Source organism: Gadus morhua, chromosome 10 (assembly GCF_902167405.1).
Source record: "Gadus morhua chromosome 10, gadMor3.0, whole genome shotgun sequence".
Lineage (NCBI taxonomy): Eukaryota > Metazoa > Chordata > Actinopteri > Gadiformes > Gadidae > Gadus > Gadus morhua.
The window spans coordinates 26,085,576-26,103,967 of NC_044057.1; the positions used below are offsets into that span (position 1 = coordinate 26,085,576).

Here is an 18,392-nt window from a genome sequence, read left to right on the forward strand (position 1 = left end):
CAACTTTTAAACATTAAAGTAAAAGGTACATGTAACAACAACAAACAGGCCGTTTTAAGTGGATGGGAACAGTCTATATCCCAGAAATGTTTTGTCTTTTAAGTCAGTGTCCTCATGCCAGATCCTATCGAAGTCAAATCCATTAACCATTGAAGTATTTGAAGACTTTTGTGACAATTTTCTTCACATTCGACTTTTGCTTGGGTCGTGTTATTTTTTATATTTTAGATTGCGGTTTACAAATAATTGAGTCCTATAAAACGTATAAGAAAAAACCTGACATGGTGAAACCATTCTAACTCTATTTTAACAGTAATATTTGCAAAGTGAGACGGAAATTCATTGCAACAAAGGCAAGCAACATTTTTTTGTCAGCTTCAAAACAGTTCCAGGTACTCACACGATTTCAAACATAAGAATCCGGGGGAATCAGGGTGTTTAGATTGGTAAATTAGACCGCTATTCGAGGCATGCTGTACACGTGGGAGCCTCACAGATGATTAGTTTACCATACTCAGCCAAAACAAAAAGCTAGAATGTCACGAGAAAGTATAGAGGCCAGATAACAACGTGACTAAGGAGTTACACAGAACCTACACCTATTACGCCTTCATCTGATCTCAACATGAATCGAGAGACTTTTTTTTTTGTACATCAAGGTAAAAGCTCATCTTTTGTTCCGCGATTTTTTTATTTTTCTAACACACCAAAGAAGTGTGGTGGAATCGTCAGAAGCTCTCAGTGTCACTCATTTAGAGCAGAACGCTCGCAGCTGTAAAACATTAAACAAATGGATGTTTAATGTAAGTGCTTGGATGAGCTTTCTTATCAAAGCAGTCTAACCCTAGCCCCCTCCCCCCCCGTCCGAGCTCCATTAAACGCTACACACCACACATTCAGACTCGGTAATGCTGTATGGCTTCCAAAGGCATTGTAAAACAACTGCCAAGTTGAAAGAGCACCAACTGAAGTATGCACCAAAGAAAACTATTTCTGCCGTTAACACCGGTATAGGATAAGATAACACTTAATGTTTTTTTGCTAATGTTCAGCAATTAGAGGAAACATTCACCCACCTACCAAAGTGCTTTGGCTGGATCCCGCAGAGATCCTTCCACCGAAGGCTCGGGTTCGAGTGCTAGCTGGCTTTTCGTTTTTGTTTGCCAGCATCTCCTAACTAGGCTCGCTTCCACAATTAACAGAACCACAGAAAAGAGTTGGTTGTAATTACAAAGCACACAACATTGAATGCCTCAAAAATGTTTATATTTAGAAGCCCTCATTGAATTTTTTGTTCCTTTCGTAAACTTCTGTAACCTCTTTCTAAAATGCAAGCAGCATGTGTAGCCATCTCCAAGCCAAGGCTAAATATCTGGCTGCTATATTTGGTAAAAATTGCTCCCCATTTATTTTAAGCGGCAGGACCAGATTTTAAGATATGCTCTGAACAGCAGTGCCTTTGACAACAAAATATGAAGTTGGGTAAAGGAAGTGACAATTATTAATGTTGGCATGAATCATTTCAGACACAAATCATCTTTCACCTGCCTGGTATGTTCGACCACAGGGCGGCGATAGAGAGCGAGCTGGCATGTCATCGTCATTATTCAATTAGTGCATCGGTTGCAAGTGTCTCGTTTGAAATAGCTCCATGGCATCTCTATGATGCTCAAAATTAACATCTGAAAGTCCAAAGCCTCTCTCCTCTTGCCAGTCGCTCTGGCCCGACCCAATGGCTCTGCACCACCGTAGCCTGCATACATTTAGCCGCCACCCCACAGCTTCTGTTTATATGCACTGCAGCAGGACTTTGAACTTCCCTCCATCTCTATCTCCCTCCCTCTCTCTCGATCCCCTTGCAGATATATACTGCATGTGTGTCATATATGCGAGGCCTACTTAAGATATCTGAAATAAAAACAAACATCTCATATACTACGTGAGTATTATATCAGACCAAGCAACGAGAGAGATAATATAGATATTACTACAATGCTTCAGAAATAGTGAGCGTATGTTCACACATGGTGACCCAGGATCTCTATAAATCCTCCTTACAAGTGATTATTCATCGTACCGCCGTATCGCACTCTCTTAGTCACGGCTGTTCTGTATCGTTTCATTACCTCAGCGCAACACTTTGCTTTGGACACGGTGTTTCCTTCCCAAGTTTCCCCCCTCCAAGTGGGGGGGGAGAACGCACACTAATTACTCCGGTTGAAATTGAGCTAACCTTAATTTTCTAGAGGTTTTTGCTTCAGTAGTGGCAATTTTCCGTGTGCCTAACAGAGATGTTCATTTTGTGCTTTTTTCTTCATTTTATTTTTTCTCCTGAGAGATAGAAAGAAAAAAAACGGCAAAGTCTTAATAGAACAACATTGCAAACCAAAGAACAGCCCTGGGGAGACATTAGCCGTTCTCATGTGGCTGCCCATGTGAACAGACATGATCTCACTGTGAATATCAGCCCCACTACGGCTCCAGCTACAGCTGGAGGACAAGGACCAAGCGGGGCTCCTCCATCTCTCCCACTCCCTCTCACTCCCACTCTGGTGGAGGGAGGGAGAGAGAGAGAGAGAGAGAGAGAGGGAGGGAGAGATACAGAGAGAGAAAGAGGAGCCACTCAACCTGCACTCTGAAACTTCATGAGGAAAATCTCCTTCTTCTTCCCCTTCTTCTTTCGAATTCCAAGAAGCAACTGTATGAAAATGAGAACCCTATGTCGACTCAGTAGCAGTGGCAGGGCTGCCAGGAGCTCATTTTTGGTCGGTTGGTTTCGACGAGTGGTGGAAAATCAGGGCTACAAATGAGGCGTTGTGCTTTAGCACGACGTTCCCACACAGCAGCGAAAGACGACAATAACTCACCGAGCCTTTCCCGAGGACGTTTGCAGCTGACATTTTCCCCCGTCTTTTTTTTGGCGGGGATTTTGCATTGGCTTCTGCTTCCTCGAATCCCCCCTCGGCTACAAAGCAATATACAACCTGGGGTAAAGGAGAGGAAAATCAATGTGCAAATGCACTGGCACCACAGGGGCTCGATGGGGCGAGGCGGTCGAGGCAGAGGGAGCCCCCTATACATGCAATATTTGGCGAGACAGTCTGGGGTGGAACAATTGATCCGCTGCCAATCGTTTGCACAGATGGCTTGAGTCGGGGCTCCGCAACGAAAGCGGCGCAGGTATATTTTCCGGTACTCGCAACACAGATGATTACTGAAATATATTTTAAATAAAACGTCCATGGAGACGGGGGTCTGTGCCTCAGTGCTAGCCTGGCCCTGGACTAAGACTGATCCTGGACCAGCGCGCACCGTGTCCCGGCCCTCCTGCAGCCTGTGTGGCCGGACAAGAGCCTCGGCCTATTATATGAGGCATGCTGCCCCCCCGCTCACCGCCTCCCCCCACCCCCCCCTCCACCAGTCCTCCCACCGCCCCGCTGGGACTGACAAGCATCCAGTTCCACCTCACCGGAGCCTCTATCTGCCAGCCCCCCAAGGACAACCGAGGGAACATATTGTCATCACATCATCCTGTCTATTTGCACAACACGCCAAGCACACACACACACACACACACACACACACACACACACACACACACACACACACACACACACACACACACACACACACACACACACACACACACACACACACTCAGACACACTCATGCACACACTCAGACAGGCAGAGTCCCGACCACAGCTCAGTCACCTGTAACAATATCAGCGTGACCTTTAGCGTAATGTTCTCCAGTGGGCCGCCCCGGCACTATTCACACCAACAGCCACAGGCTTTGGGGCCCGGCCGGTGGCCTCTCATTGGCTCCCCGAGCCCCTATGTGGGCCTGTGTTAGAAACAATCTGGCTGATGGTTGTTAAGGACCACCTCAGAGAGGACCCGCGAGGAGGGGAGTAAACAATGCACTTGCGTGTGCATGCACATACACACACACACATGAACACACAGACACACGCATACACACGCATACACACTGCTCACACAGCCATACACACACGCCATTGTCTGTGACCACTTCCAGGATGCGATTCGCCAAACACTCCCCTGCCTGAATGTCTTCTTGGCAGCTGAGATGGGAATCCTTTATCTACTGTACTACAGGGAAAGGCTTCCTGTGATGTGAGAAAAAACGGCTATTCTACTGTGAACTGACTATATTGTAGTGTAGGGGTTTTATTTTTTGCCGTCGTTTGTTTTGTCCTCTTTTTGAATACGGAACTGTTTTCGGTCGCTGGTGCAGAATCATTTGCATTTCAATTTGAATGCCAGATAGTTTGGAATATAACCCTCAAGTGCTCAGCTCCAATATGCAGCCGTGCCCTCATGCCGTTCGTCCTTCTGTGGTGAAGGGATCCTTGTAGTTTCGCTCACACCAGTGGGAGTCATCACTGAGCTCCAGACATTGGAACAAAAAAATCTGTTCTCCTTGCATTGCTTTAGTTTCTAGATAACACAACGTTCAACCAAAGAGAAGTCCCTCGTGGATCAATAAGTAATGAGTTGTCTTGAGGTTTTTCCTTCCTCAGCTTTAAGCAGCCTTGTTTTGGGCTTGTTTTCTGCCTATCGTGCCTCTTCTGCTAATTTGGTGTGCAAAAGATAGAGAAAGGAATTAACAAGATGTCTTTCCAATTAAAGGACATAAAAATGGGTTATTATTGGTAATTAAATTAACAGCCAGTGATTTTAATAAGGGCCACAAGGATCATCATTAGTGATGATTGCTCTGTTCCTAACTTCTGGTAAAGAAGTGTTTTAACGGCAGCACCCGGCTCTACGTATACACAGAGGTCCAGGCGTCTGCAGATAAAAGCATCCACGTCAAAAAAAAGGAAAATTACGAGGGCCGAGAGAGGCAATTTATTTCTATTTTGAGAATGCCAATTACAGTGCACAGCGTCCACTTTGGATATTGAACCAGTTGAAGTCCTACTGCTGTAATACATTATTATACATCTCATCCCTGTGATGTGGAGAGAATCTCACCATAGGATCTTCATCCATAGTGATGGCCTGCTGTAAATGGTATTCACTGTTCTCGTAAGATCAATACTCTCCCAGACACCACCTCCCCCCCCCCCCCCCCCCCCCCTCCCCCCCACGCCACCAACGCCTCAACCTTTATGGTAATAGAATCGAAAATGTTCAAATCGAATTTTAATCCACCACACAGACTTTGAAATTGTTTAATGGCCCAATTTATTTTCCATAACAGCTCAATTGACACTTAAATACCAAGCCCTGGCCTAATTTAGCTCTGCTGCCGCAGCGTGGAGTCGTAGCTCTCGTCGAACCTGGGAATCGTGACCTATGTTAATGAAGATTTTATATTCCGGTACCATTCCGTAGGTGATCCTCCATTAAGACTTATATCCCACGCGGCCGTTATTACCGCGGTCGGCATCAGACGGCGGGGAGAAAGCATTTAAATCTCATGAATAATGGATGAGCAGGTATACAACATGCTAAGTACACACATTGTACTGTCAAGTGTGGGGGGGGGGGGCTTATGGACTATAAAAAGACCTTCAGATGTTTTCCACCAACGGGGAATCCTGATGGATTCCTGTCCAAGTATATTCATTAGCCATTCGTCTCATCGGCGATACTTTCATTTACCGTGGAGACGGATGAAAATGAACTCAGCAATATATTTCTCATCATAACACAAGCTTCGCATAAATATTAATAGCATATTTTCAGCTGGTGGGCATTGGTTCCTTTCCCTTTTTTTTCTTTGAGACAGGGAATTTTACGAGGCGCTCATGCGTGACTGAGAACAGCACACAAGCAAGCGGTGGAGATAAACAACGGCGCTCTGCGGCCCGCCAACGCCCGATGAGGAGGAGCCAGAGGAGACGCCACGGCCCCCAGAAAAAGAAAGACTCGCCTCAGAAAAAGGCGTCCATTTTGCTTACTGAGCCCAATCTCTAATGATGCATTCCATTATATAAACAGTGCAGCTTGTCACTATAAATATTTTCAGTGTGCCGCTGATTGTTGCCTCAAAGCGCGGGTTATTAATGCCGTACCGTGACGCCGATTCTCCCAATGCCCCATGGTGTCCCCCCCCCCATCCCCCCCCCCCCCGTCGTCGTCGTCGTCCCTTCGGCTCTGGGGGGGGACAGGTCACTAGGCTTATGAGGACATCGGAACAGAAGTTTATGAGGACATTGGAACAGAAGTCCAGGCAATAGAACACGAACATGTGAAGGATTGAAACGATTAAAATAAGTTGGAAAGGGAATATGTAAGCATCGTTTGACTCATCGTTCACACGTTATAGTCGGCGACTTAGAGAAATATATGAAGTACTAAATCAACATTATCCAATGTGTCGAGCATCTATTGACGGCGCGATCCTAATCCTCCAAGTCTCGCTAGCGTGAGACAGGGTAAACAAGTTCATTGTGTGTCCCGTCGTTTCATATTACAACGTGATCAATAACTATGAAGTTGTGCCAGTGATCCACAGTGTAACTAACAGAATCTGAAACTTTGTGTGCCTGTGTTTGTATGTGCGTGCTTGTGTGTTTGTATGCGTTTGCCCCTGTGGGTGTTTGCACACGCGCCTGCGTGTGTGCGTGCGTGCGTGCGTGCGTGCGTGCGTGCGTGCGCGCTCCTGCGTGCGTGTGTGTGCGCGTGCCTTTGTGTGTGCGTCTGCGTGTGTCTCCAGGTGTATGACCACCACTACAAGGCGGTGGTGGACGGGAGGGAGACGGACAGCCTTCTGGAGATAGACCCCGGCCAGCGCATCGAGATCTTCCGCATGGGCAACGGCAGCGATGAGGTGCTGGAGGTCCACGACTTCAAGAACGTGAGTACAGAGTCACGCGTCCTGTAATCTCTTAAAAAGACGATACCACGATGAGTTTCCACAAAGAACCCACAAAAACGGTGAAACACAGGGCCTGTTTTAAGTCCCGCTTCCCAAGTAAAGCCCCTCCGCTAATGGGATTGTTTCGTTCTTTCCTTTTTTGCGATGACAGACAAGGTGACAGTCATTCAAACCGCGCCGTAAAAAAATGGAGTCACGGGCAAAGCGAAAAACGCGGGTTATGCCACAGTTTGCTGAGGGCTGAGGATGGAAATTGAAATTTTGATGGAAGGAAAAGGCATGCAGCACGCCATTACAGAGACCAAAGCCACCTCTGAAACAATCTCCCCGGAGCCCGGGGGACGTGTAGAGACCTGGGAAATGGAGGGATTTACAACGGCAGGACAATGGGCCGGGGGGCACAAATGGCCGCCGTTATTGTCTCAGGCCGAGAACCAGACGTGTTTCCGAATGGAAGGCCACGGCGCGGGAGATAAGACGTGTGGAGCGGCGGGACCGCACAGAGGGCGACCCTAGGCAGGCTCAGCTCCCTGATTCACGACGGCGTGTGGCTCCGTCAAGCCGATTGAACCCGACTTTGGGTGACTTTCAAAACAAGTTTCATCCACAAAGCGAACACAATAACCGTTTCCCTAGCAATCACTATTATCGCTCGGGTAATAGACTCATTACATGAGTAACATTTTAGGGAGACCATCACCATTAATGGGCGTCACTAGTTCGGCTGACAGCTAATCAGACCCACGTACATATGGCTGATAGGTTGGTTGATTTAAGATCCCACACGCCCTGCAAAGTTATGTTTTCTGAGACGAATTTTCCCACCACAACCGCAGCCTCCACCTGATTTGGTTCTGCTCTGTATTGCATGTAACCTGTAGGATGGGTCGAGATATCTGATGTACCCCATGTACCCCATGGGGGATTGCATGAGTTTGAAATGTTGGTATTCTGTATGACCAGAACCGGCAATAAATGGTTAAATCTATAACATGGGTGATCTCTGACAGAACCCGGTTGACAGAATGGTTGAGTTGGGGCGGAAATAATTCCGGCTTTGAATTAGCTGTGAGGCCTTAGCATGTGGCTCTTGTTGCTAGCTGCAAGCTTTTTAAGCACACTTCCAGTAGTGTACGAGGTCTGAAAACTGCCAGCATAAATACAAATTATTGTGGAAAGAGAGCAAGAGAGAGCGAGCAAATAAAGGGAAGTCATACGCTCTCGAAGCCTGCCCCTGGATCTTATAAAGCATGATAAGTTGCCCATTATACACCACTGATAGACCTAATTCCGGCTGACACAAGTTAAGCTCTCTATTCACTGGAGTTGAGCAGCGAACCGGCAGTTAATTTCAGTCTGTCGCCTCAAAACTTCTCCTTCTAAAGGGCTGAGCCACTCTGCCTCTCGCCTGGTGTTTTGTTCCCAAACATCACCTGCTGACACCCGCTCGAGTGGACGGGAATCACGGCCCTGGTGTCTCCGTGATTAGAGCTGGCTCCACTCACCTATCCCCAACACCGCCACGCAACTCGCCCCAAATCAAAACACGGTGCACAAACGTGAACGTATTAATATGCCAAGTGGATGCTTTAACGTGGGCCCAGTAAAACGACATCCTTTGTCACGCCTTTTTTTTTTTACTTCATTTCTTATCCCCGTAATGACATGTCTTCTTTCATTTTCTGGTTCACCGACTTCAGTAATCATTGCATCTCATCACAAGATTGTCTCCAACCCCCCCGCCCCCCCCCCCCCCCCCCCCCCCCCTCTTTTCTGTTGCAGCTTGCCATTACAGTAGACACAAATTAAACAGCAACTCATCACAATAGAGCTGGGCATAAACATTATGGTTCTGTGTTGGGGGACCATTATCGCCCCATCTTTCTCCCCCAGCGATGAAATTACATGCAGCGGATTATGACAGGCGTTGCTCTGCGAGATGTCCCCTTCGCTCCCCCTTCCCCACTGGTGCTTTGTGTGCAGACGGACTGCACCGCAGAAAGAGAAGGGAAAATGAGGAACGAAATAGCCATTCGCAAGTAATTGATTTGAAAGGAGCGTTGCCACACCAATCACCACAGCCCCTTGATTCAATTTCTATAGAATCACATAAACACGTTCACATAATTCAACAACGCTTGTGGCATTTTTAATTGGACGCCGTTCTGCGACAGAGGCGGATCTCCCAGTGCGCTACGACCGTCCAAAGACGAGAGAGAGAGAGAGCCCCCGGCCCAGACACCCTCTCATCGTCTTCATCCACCTTTCCTCCTGCTTCTTCAAGGAGTTCTCTTTTCAATTGCTTCTCGGGGATTAACATAGTTTGGCTGCGGCGAGACGGAATGAAACTGATCTTCATCCCCCGTCCGCTAAGGCACTCCCGGTCGGAGCGAGGAGGGATGGGGTCGTGGGTGGTGGTGGTGGGGTAGCAGGGCCACCATCAGGAGGAGGAGGGAGGCGATTCTGCACCTGACAGAGCAGATTACCTGAGACTCAGTGACCCGACACCCTAATTCACCCCGAGGCCCCTCTGGTTAGAGAGAGAGGAAAAGCACCTCCGTCTCAATGCTGTTGTATGATACACAGCTCTGTAGCAGGGCTGTGGGATTTAGAGTGTGAGAACGAACACAACCCCACGCACACACACACACACATACAACACAACAGGTTACATTATGTTTAAAAGGGAGAATTTTGTTTAAGCGAGGCAATCATCAAATCACACACATAAAACGGATGAAACAAGGCGCGGGGTTATTTTTAAGGGCTTTGGTTCTTCTACAAACGAAAACACAAAACAAGCTTTATTCCCCGAAAACAGCCCCCCTGCAACTCCGGGAAACGGCCAGCGCCGTCACTGAACGCATCGCGTTGCATTGATCTGAGTTCCTTGATTATTCTTTTCCTCCTTTCTTCCCCTTTCCCCTTCCCTTTTTTCTTCCCTCGTCAAAGGGAATCACAGGGATCCGGTTCAGCAAACATCAGAGGTGCTACATCAAGAGCCAATCTACCCGGGTTCCCACTGTGACTGAGGTGGCGTCTGAGGACACGGAGGCACTGGTAGGAGTCCACCACCGCCGTCTCCCCCTCCTCTGGCTCACCGCCTCTCTCCATCTCCCTTCTCCCTCCCTGGCACACTATCTCCCTCTCCCTTAATCTCTCTGACACACCATCTTTCTCTCTCTCCCTCCAACTCCCTCTCTTTCTGACTCACTATCTATCTCTCTTTCTTTAACTCCCTCTCTCTGACACTATCTATCTTTCTCCCTCACGTTAACTCCCCCTCTCTCTGACACACCATCTCTCTCTCTCTCTCTCCAACTCCCTTTCTATCCCTCTCCCTTTCCAACCTTTCTCTCTGAGACAGAGAGACAGAGAGAGAGAAAGAGAGCCAGAGATAGAGAAACCGAGAGCAACAGAGAGCAAGAGAAACAGAGAGCGAGAGTGACAGACAGAGACAAAGAGAGAGAGAGAGAGAGAGAAAGAGAGACAGAGAGTCTCCACCCCATTGGCGGTCCATCTCATCCAGCCTCTACCACCACGCTTCTCCCACTGAAGTGAAGAAAAAAGGGAATTCACCCAGGGGTCGTGGGCTGCCTCTGACAGCATCTGAAGGCGCGTGTGCAAGAAACCCCCACAACCTCCTTTGTGGCACACATCAAATGCTGTTTGCTGTTAATCTCAAACCAATATTAAATTTTAATCTCCTCCTCCTCCAAAGTCTCCCTCTCTACTCAAACAGCCTCGGGGGGGAACGTGTGAGAGGCCGCGGTCTGAATAAAAGAGAAAAAAAGTGTTTTCTTTAAAAAGGTGTTTTTTTTTTCTTCTATTTCGGTCCGATTTTATTGGGCTCCGGTAGGCAGGCATGGGAGAGATGGTAGTGTTTCATCACATTTTGTACAGTGTCTCTGCTTCATTCACTGGAGGTGCTGGAAGAGTGAGTGAGTGAGCAGGCCTGCATGTGTGTGTGTGCGTGTATGTGTGCGTGTATGTATGCGCCGTGTGTCCCCAATGCTGGCCAGCTATAATTTACATCACATCATAGCTGTGAGACCGAGCTGGCAAATCTCGATGTACCCTCACCGCGCCTCACTTATTAAAAACATTTAAAAACTGGAAAAAGTCTATTCCTATTCCGGCCTCCCGAAAATGCATTTTTTACTTCGTGAACACATGCTGTGCTCACCAAAAAAAGACAACTGTGTTTGCTTTCATCACCTCTCCCTAACGTCTGATTCGTGCTTAAGATACTAATTGGCCAGGAAGTGCCATATGCCTCTTCTTTTGTGTATTGTAAAGCCTAATTGGCTAAGTCAGAGCTCTCTCAGATACATAATCTAAGGGCCGCGAACAACAAGGAGGGCTGCAGAAACCCCTTCATTGTATGCTTAATTAAAAAAACTCATTCAGACAGAAGAAAGGGATAAATGCAATTAGAACCGATTTCTGTTTTTACGAAATTACACCATCTTTTGAACAGTCATTTTCAAGGAAGCAATGTAAATGTTCGCACACAGAGACACACACAGGCGAAATGCCCAGTAAAAAGGCCTACCATTCAAATAGATGGCACTACTAGACATGTGTTGAACCACAACAAAAAGGTGGAATAAATTTAAATAGAAGTAGAGCATTACCAAGTAACTCCTCATAGATAACTTAGAAACAGCATCAACAAACACTCTTTTGTTGTTGTTGTGGTTGTTGTTGATGACATTGTTGTCGTGTTGTCCCCAGTGTGTGGTTGTTATGATGCCGCCGATGCCCAGGGTGCTTGTGATCAGTAATCAAACCCCCGTAGCTTCAGCTCCAACACCAGCAGATCAGCTCACCAGCACACAGATAACACACTGGGTTCAGCAAAAACACCGTCGCTCTATCGACTCTCCCACCTAGCCTGGGTAGCCCCGCCCATTCTGCTGCGAGTTCGCCCAGCAGAATGGCCTGGAGAAAAGCAATAAAATTCTTTCCATCCTCGATACGTTTTCGCTTTTCCCCCTGGCGCGCTATTGGCTGGTTTAACACAATGATGACAGGGAAGCGACGGCAAGCAGCCAATTGCGTACAGAGTCAGTTGAACTAGGCCCGTTGATCACGCCTCTTGTGCTGAAGAAAATGACAGCAGCCTCCCCAGACCAACGTGCAATCTACGATTGAGCTTGGTCTGGCAATAGCCAGGCTATTTCCTACCCATTTATCCACTGCGTTCTACCGTCACTGCTACCGCCGCAGCAGCAGATGGCGTAACCAACTCCTATCATTACAACCACTTCCACTACCTACTACTATCATAGACATCTTATAGCATAGACGGAGCATTGGCTGCTGGGACGCGAGAAATACGGCTGCCATCTTGGAGTGGTCAACCGGGAGCAGCAACAGCAGCAGAAACAGGATGCCGGGCTGTTGTTCAGCGTATTCCTGCTCAAATCGGCGGACCATCCACAATAGGAATCGGGGGATTACTTTTCACAAGTAAGATTTAACATTACCGTACTATGGTATAATTGGTATTGAATAATAAAACACGCCAAACCATGTGGCCTTTATCATAGCTACTCGTATGACAAAGAAACGCATGAAAATCAGTGGTATTCAGTGAGGTATGATTAATTAAATGACAGTTCATTGCTCCAGCCAAACGGATTAAACCGAGTGGAGCGGATGACCACTCCAAGATGGCGGCCCCGCGTCTCGTCAGCGCCAGTAGGCGGTAGCATTCGATGCTCCGTCTATCATATAAGATGTCTGACTACTATGACCACCGGCATCAACACCACTACCACCACGACGACCAGGAGTACAAAGAGGCCTCATAACAATAACAATCACAAAACAGGACCACACAGAGTCAATCCAAACTCCAGACAAACAACAACAACCACCATCACCACGACGACGACGACCAGCGCGTGTCTGACCGCCGGCGCGTCCTTGTGTTGTCGTGGTAGACAGTAGCCGCGGCGCTGCTCCTTCCTGTTGGCCCGGAGACGCCGGTGAAGGCCACGTCCCCCGGTGGTTATCACATGAAGGGCACGGGGGCTAAAGTCAAGCGCTAATGGCTCCTAGCTTATCCGGGCCCAGGGCGCTGTACCGCGGGCTCAGAGCGCGTGTGTAGCAGGCCAGAAACCGGAGGTGCAAAACAATGGGAAATATGGCGGTTAAAACTGCAAGCGGCTGATAAGGAAACACAGAGTGTCTGCAGGGAGAAACCAGGTGACGAACACGAATGGAGCGCCAGGATTTTTTTCCTCTCTCTCTCTCTCCCTCTCTCTCTCTCTCTCTTCCTCTCCCCCTCTCTCGCCCTCTCTGTCTCTGATTAATGCCCGCGCGTTATTCCAGTTTTACCGGTCTGAGACAAAATCTGACAAATAATAATGCATGATTCACTCGCACCACATGGCAGAGGCAGTCGGTGCCACTGGCAGTCTTAAGAAACTCACTTAAATATGTATGACTGCTTGTAAACCTCGAAACATCCCACCAGCACACAACAGTGACAGACAGAGAAACAATTCACAAGCAACGGACGGAACACATTATGTGAATAAAAACATAAAAACACATTGTAGCTCAACGCAAGGGCCGATCGGAAAACAGTTGTCAAGAGCATTAGCACAAAATGCGTAGCACTACTTCAACAAGACGATGCCTATCCTCTTACCAGCTCTTCAATGGTGATTGTTCCCATGTACAAGACATCTTTCGGTCAGTCTGTTTTCTCTGCAAAGGGGGCAAAACTATGGAACTAACAGCAACACTGTTAACAGAGACCTTAAACAACGGCTCAAATCAACAGTGCTCACACAAATAATTTACAACTGGTTAATTGTCTGATCATGCTGCCTTTGCTTATGTATATTATAGGTTTAATATTTCCTCTGGTTTCTGTTTTGTTTATTTTATTTTTATTATTATTGTTTTTTGTTTGTTTGTTTGTTTTTTAAAAGCCTCCTGTGGACAGGTGTTGAAAACTAGCATTTATGCTAATACACTGAAAACAATGCATCTGGTTTCGTCATGTCATGTCCATGTTAAATAAAAATCGAATCAATCTAATCTTTAATGTAGGCCGTCGTGAGAACGTGATGGAACCAGGCCTGCTGGGCCTGGTTTACCTGCTGGCACAGCAGGTAAACCAGGCCAGCTGCGCCTGGTTTACCTGCTGGCACAGCAGGTTGTTGTGGCGATGCGAGACGGAGAAACCAGAGGGAGGAAGAGAAGTGATAGCTTCAGATAAACTGATGCAACAACAGACATGACAGCAGAAGATGGCCGGGGAGAACTTGTGTACCTAGCGTTACTAAGCTACCGTGCTAACAGTATGGGGCTATAATCAGGGTTGCACATAACTTTGTTACTGAGTTACTCAGGTGAGTACCAGGAGATAGTGATGGTACGCACCCCACACGTAACATCTGATCTTATGAAACTTACCCAGTTTCACAAAGGAGATTCCATTTTCAATGCACAACTTCTTAAGCACAGCAGTGTTTTTCCGCGCCACCTTTTTTTAAAATAAAACTGCAGCAGCTTGACCACGGAGCGTTTGAATATCTCACAGTAAGGAACGTTGCAATCAGCTGATTTTGCGCAGTTCTCCAGTCCGTCCGCGGTGCACAGCGCACATGAGCCCACATGTCGGTGCGCTTAGCATTCGTTTCGAGCCGCGGCACATCTTGCATTGGCGCCACTTTTCGAAAAAAAATAGTTTCTTCTGCTCCGGCTCCGTTTGCCTTTTTCTTTGCAGGTGGTGAACACCAAAGTATCTGCTGAATGTACTTGACTTTTTTCCATTTTTTCCGTTCTCCCGTTAGTTACGCAAATGTGTTGTAGCGACACAAGTGACGTTACGCATCCCTGATTACGGGCGCGCATGCGTACCAGTTATGTGCACCCCTGCCTATAATCGAGTGATGGTGGCCCGCGTGGCACGGCTATCTCCAGCATCCTCCACGACCTCTGCGGTTTGTTTACGCTGCAGCGAGTTGGAGTAGTGGTGAGAAGAGCCCTTCTGCCCCCGACCGTCAGCTGGAGGAGTGCAGTGATCCACGCGAGGCGGTAATAACCGTTACCACCTCGCCCGCAGGTTCTCTCTCACGTGAGAACCCGGAGACGTTCCTCAGCTATGAGGTCAAAGTCATCCGGCCCGCAGGGGTCGTGACCTCCGCGGGAGTCGTGACCTCCGCGGGCCTCACTGCTTCAGCGGCTAAGAACTCCAATTAGCTTCGTCCGGCAGCGCCGCTCTTGCTAACTACATCGGGCCGATGTGCCGTGTCACCAGCGGCGAGCCGCCGCGGCGCCACCTGTCTGCCTGGCGCTCATTAGTTTAGTGCGCTCTGTTCCGCACTTGAAAAGAAGTCGCGGGAAAAACAGAGGAAGTGTGTCGAGGCTCGGCGAATAACAAACAGCGCCGTTCTTTTGGTCTGGCAGACGATCTGAGATCTGCTCCTGTCTGCTGGTCGTGGCCGTGTTGCGCGGTGGCAGAACAGAGAGCGTACTAAAGCAAATATTAAGATAACACGGAAATGACACGGGTGGGTAAACGTGCGAGGGAGCACGGGGCAAATATGAATGATTCTGTCTGCTACTTCAGCACCGGGATTATGCATGGAGTCTAACAAACGTGCAATTAAGCCCGATAGTGGAGGAAAATCACCTTGTTGAAAACATTTGTCACGTGAGATTCGTTTTTCTCTTTCTTCTTCTTCTCTCTATTATGCTTTTATAATTAACAGGAGAATGGAACGGGGGGGGATTGGGGTGGGGGGATGTTGTTTTCCATGTGTTTACATGATATATATCTACATGATATGTATTTACATGATATGTATTTACATGCACGTCACAAACAAAGAATAGGCAGACCCTTTCTGTGGAAACCATTAGCTGAGGCTGCTCCATATATATATATATATATATATATATATATCTCTATTAGACCCTGACGTGTAGCATCTATTATTAAGCTGTAATGGTTTACTCCACAGCGTATAGAACAGCAGCATCAACAAATTAAAGGCAGTGACAGCAGCGTGGGGCCGCACACGCCACGCCGGAGTGAGGAGCGGGAAAACCAGAGGAAATTGGAAAACTTTATTGTGTCTGTCATATTTAACGACGACGCCGTCGTGTTCATGAGTAATAAAGCACACTTCTTAAAAGACATTTAAAAGTCAAATTATCACTGTGAATTACAATGATCTGCAGTACGTTCAGAGGGAGTGAGAGAGAGAGAGAACAAGAGAGAGAAAGAAAGCAGGCGAGAGAGAGAGAGAGCGAGAGCGAGAGCGAGAGAGAGAGAGCTTGAGAGTGATGCCCTGAGGCGACAGAGGAGAAGGGAAGCGAAAGTCAGGCCAACCGCGGTCCAGGAGTCAGGGAGGTGCCAGCCCCTGAGAGGAGCGAGTGTAGACTAAAGAATGGCGGAGGTTCAGTCGCCCCCGGAAGGGGGGGGGGGGGCTGAATGCAGTGTGGGATGGCACGGTGGGTCAGCCCACACAAGAGAGTGTGTGTGTGTGTGTGTGTGTGTGTGTGTGTGTGTGTGTGTGTGTGTGTGTGTGTGTGTGTGTGTGTGTGTGTGTGTGTGTGTGTGTGGGTGAGAGAGAAGCAAAGCAGTCCAGGAATATAGGCCTTTCCACATAAACGCAAATATCGGTGTGTAGCTCCTTCGCACATGTGTTTGTGTGTGTGTGTGTGTGTGTGTGTGTGCGTGTCTTACCTCCGCACTCTCCGTGACAGGTGGGGGACCCCCAGGGGGGGGACATGGTGAAGGTGGAGGAGTCCCAGGTCTGGGTGCCCTCCGAGGAGCCCATCGCCAGCAGAGCCTTCCTCCTCAACTCCAAGATCTGGGAGATGTGCCAGGAACTCCCCATCCACTGGATCTCCCCCAGCCCGCTGAGGGGTGAGACCACCCCCCCCCCCAAACTCACACACACACAGGTTCTCACCCAGGCGCTGAGGGGTTGAGCCACACACACTGTTGAGGAGGGGAGGGGGGGCACAGGCTTTGTGCAGCATACTATCTCTCTCTCTATATGCATAAGGTCCATGCTATGCACCACCTAGGGGGCTTTTACTGGGCTTCTCCAGACAACGCCACTGGGCGGGCGGTTGGAGACCGGTTGACCGTAGGGTTTACAGACGGTGCTTCATGGCTCTGGTGATCCATGTTGCCATGCAGTGTCAGTTGCGATCGCTGCTTTAACCTGCTGCACACTGATTGCTCAATGTGCAACAGGCGTGCAGACTCACCTGTTGTTCACCCAGAGTCCAATCAGACCGACTGGGGCCAGGTGAGGCTGCTTCAACCGGCCATCATTCACACACATTCCGGCTGCATCCGAATACTCATACTTACTATACTATACTATATGGTAGGCATTTTGGAGTACGTCACAAATATAACGCGACTGAATGCGCAGTACGCATTGTGTAGTAGGTAAAAAGGTTTCTGAATGCGTACTACCGCCACAGTATACAACGGTAGGTCACTACGCTATTCCACAATTCAGCCGGAGTCTGGTAACCGTAGAAGAGGAATGCCGCGGTGAAGAATAAATAGATAATCTGTAAATTGACGCAGATGGCTTTAATTTTGCCGGCATCAGATGTGCATCGCACAGAGGGGAAATACGTGATCTCCAAACATCCGGTGGCGTTTCGGTGGTGTTCGGAAGCACTGGAGGCGTTCTACGCATAGCTGTAGAACGTACTGCATTAATGGTCAAGTAGTAGACACTGCACAGAAATAGTAGATACTTAGGCCCAATCCCATTTCTACCCCTTACCCCTTTCCCTTACCCCTCCCCCTTGTTTTGAAGGGGTAAGGGGAAGGGGTAAGGGGCCCAATCCCATTTCTACCCCTTACCCCTTACCCCTTCAAAACAAGGGGGAGGGGTAAGGGGTAGAAATGGGATTGGGCTGGTGTATTCGGATGCAACAGTCGGTTTGAATATCCGCGGTTGTATTAGGGCTTTTGGATCAGAATGCATCATGGGGCCTCGTGGGGGTAACACGTGATACCATGTGGACTCAGGAGACGTGAGGTTCTGTAAAGTCCTAAATCCACCTAGACATTCTGTCACCCAAGGCTAGAAAATGGTGGCGTTCTAGTCGATGTGTGGATGTTCGTTATACCAGCCGTCTGTAGACTGCTGGTGTATCCCTTCCAGCTAAGTATCTATTCTCCAAGACAGATTTTCACTGTAGGATTCAAGATAAATATATTTACGTTTTCTCTAAGTATCCCAACAGCGACATCATTGTTTGAGGGGTAACAGAAAAAAAATAAAAAAGCTTAAAATTAATTCTGCTGGATCTTGTCCCCTGAATGTTGGTAATTAACATTGAGCTGGAGAGACAACACAGAGCCCAAATACACACGCTACCGCACATCCTGTTACCTTCAACAATCAGATTACTGTTGCAGCACAATAAGGTGTGCGTCAAACACACACACACACACACACACACACACACAAAGACAAACACTTCTACTCGCTCTCGATCTGATAATCTCTTAGTCTCTTTCTCTATC

General features: G+C 48.0%; 1 protein-coding gene across 1 annotated transcript in view; it reads left to right on the forward strand.

Annotated features, from left to right (window-relative positions):
- The window catches only part of tnmd (tenomodulin), a 34,700-nt gene that overhangs the window by 9,328 nt on the left and 6,980 nt on the right, over nt 1-18,392 (forward strand). The window contains exons 3-5 of the mRNA XM_030369116.1: nt 6,695-6,835; nt 9,809-9,916; nt 16,595-16,757. Coding sequence (XP_030224976.1) covers nt 6,695-6,835; nt 9,809-9,916; nt 16,595-16,757 — 412 coding nt within the window. The remainder of the gene's footprint in view (nt 1-6,694; nt 6,836-9,808; nt 9,917-16,594; nt 16,758-18,392) is intronic.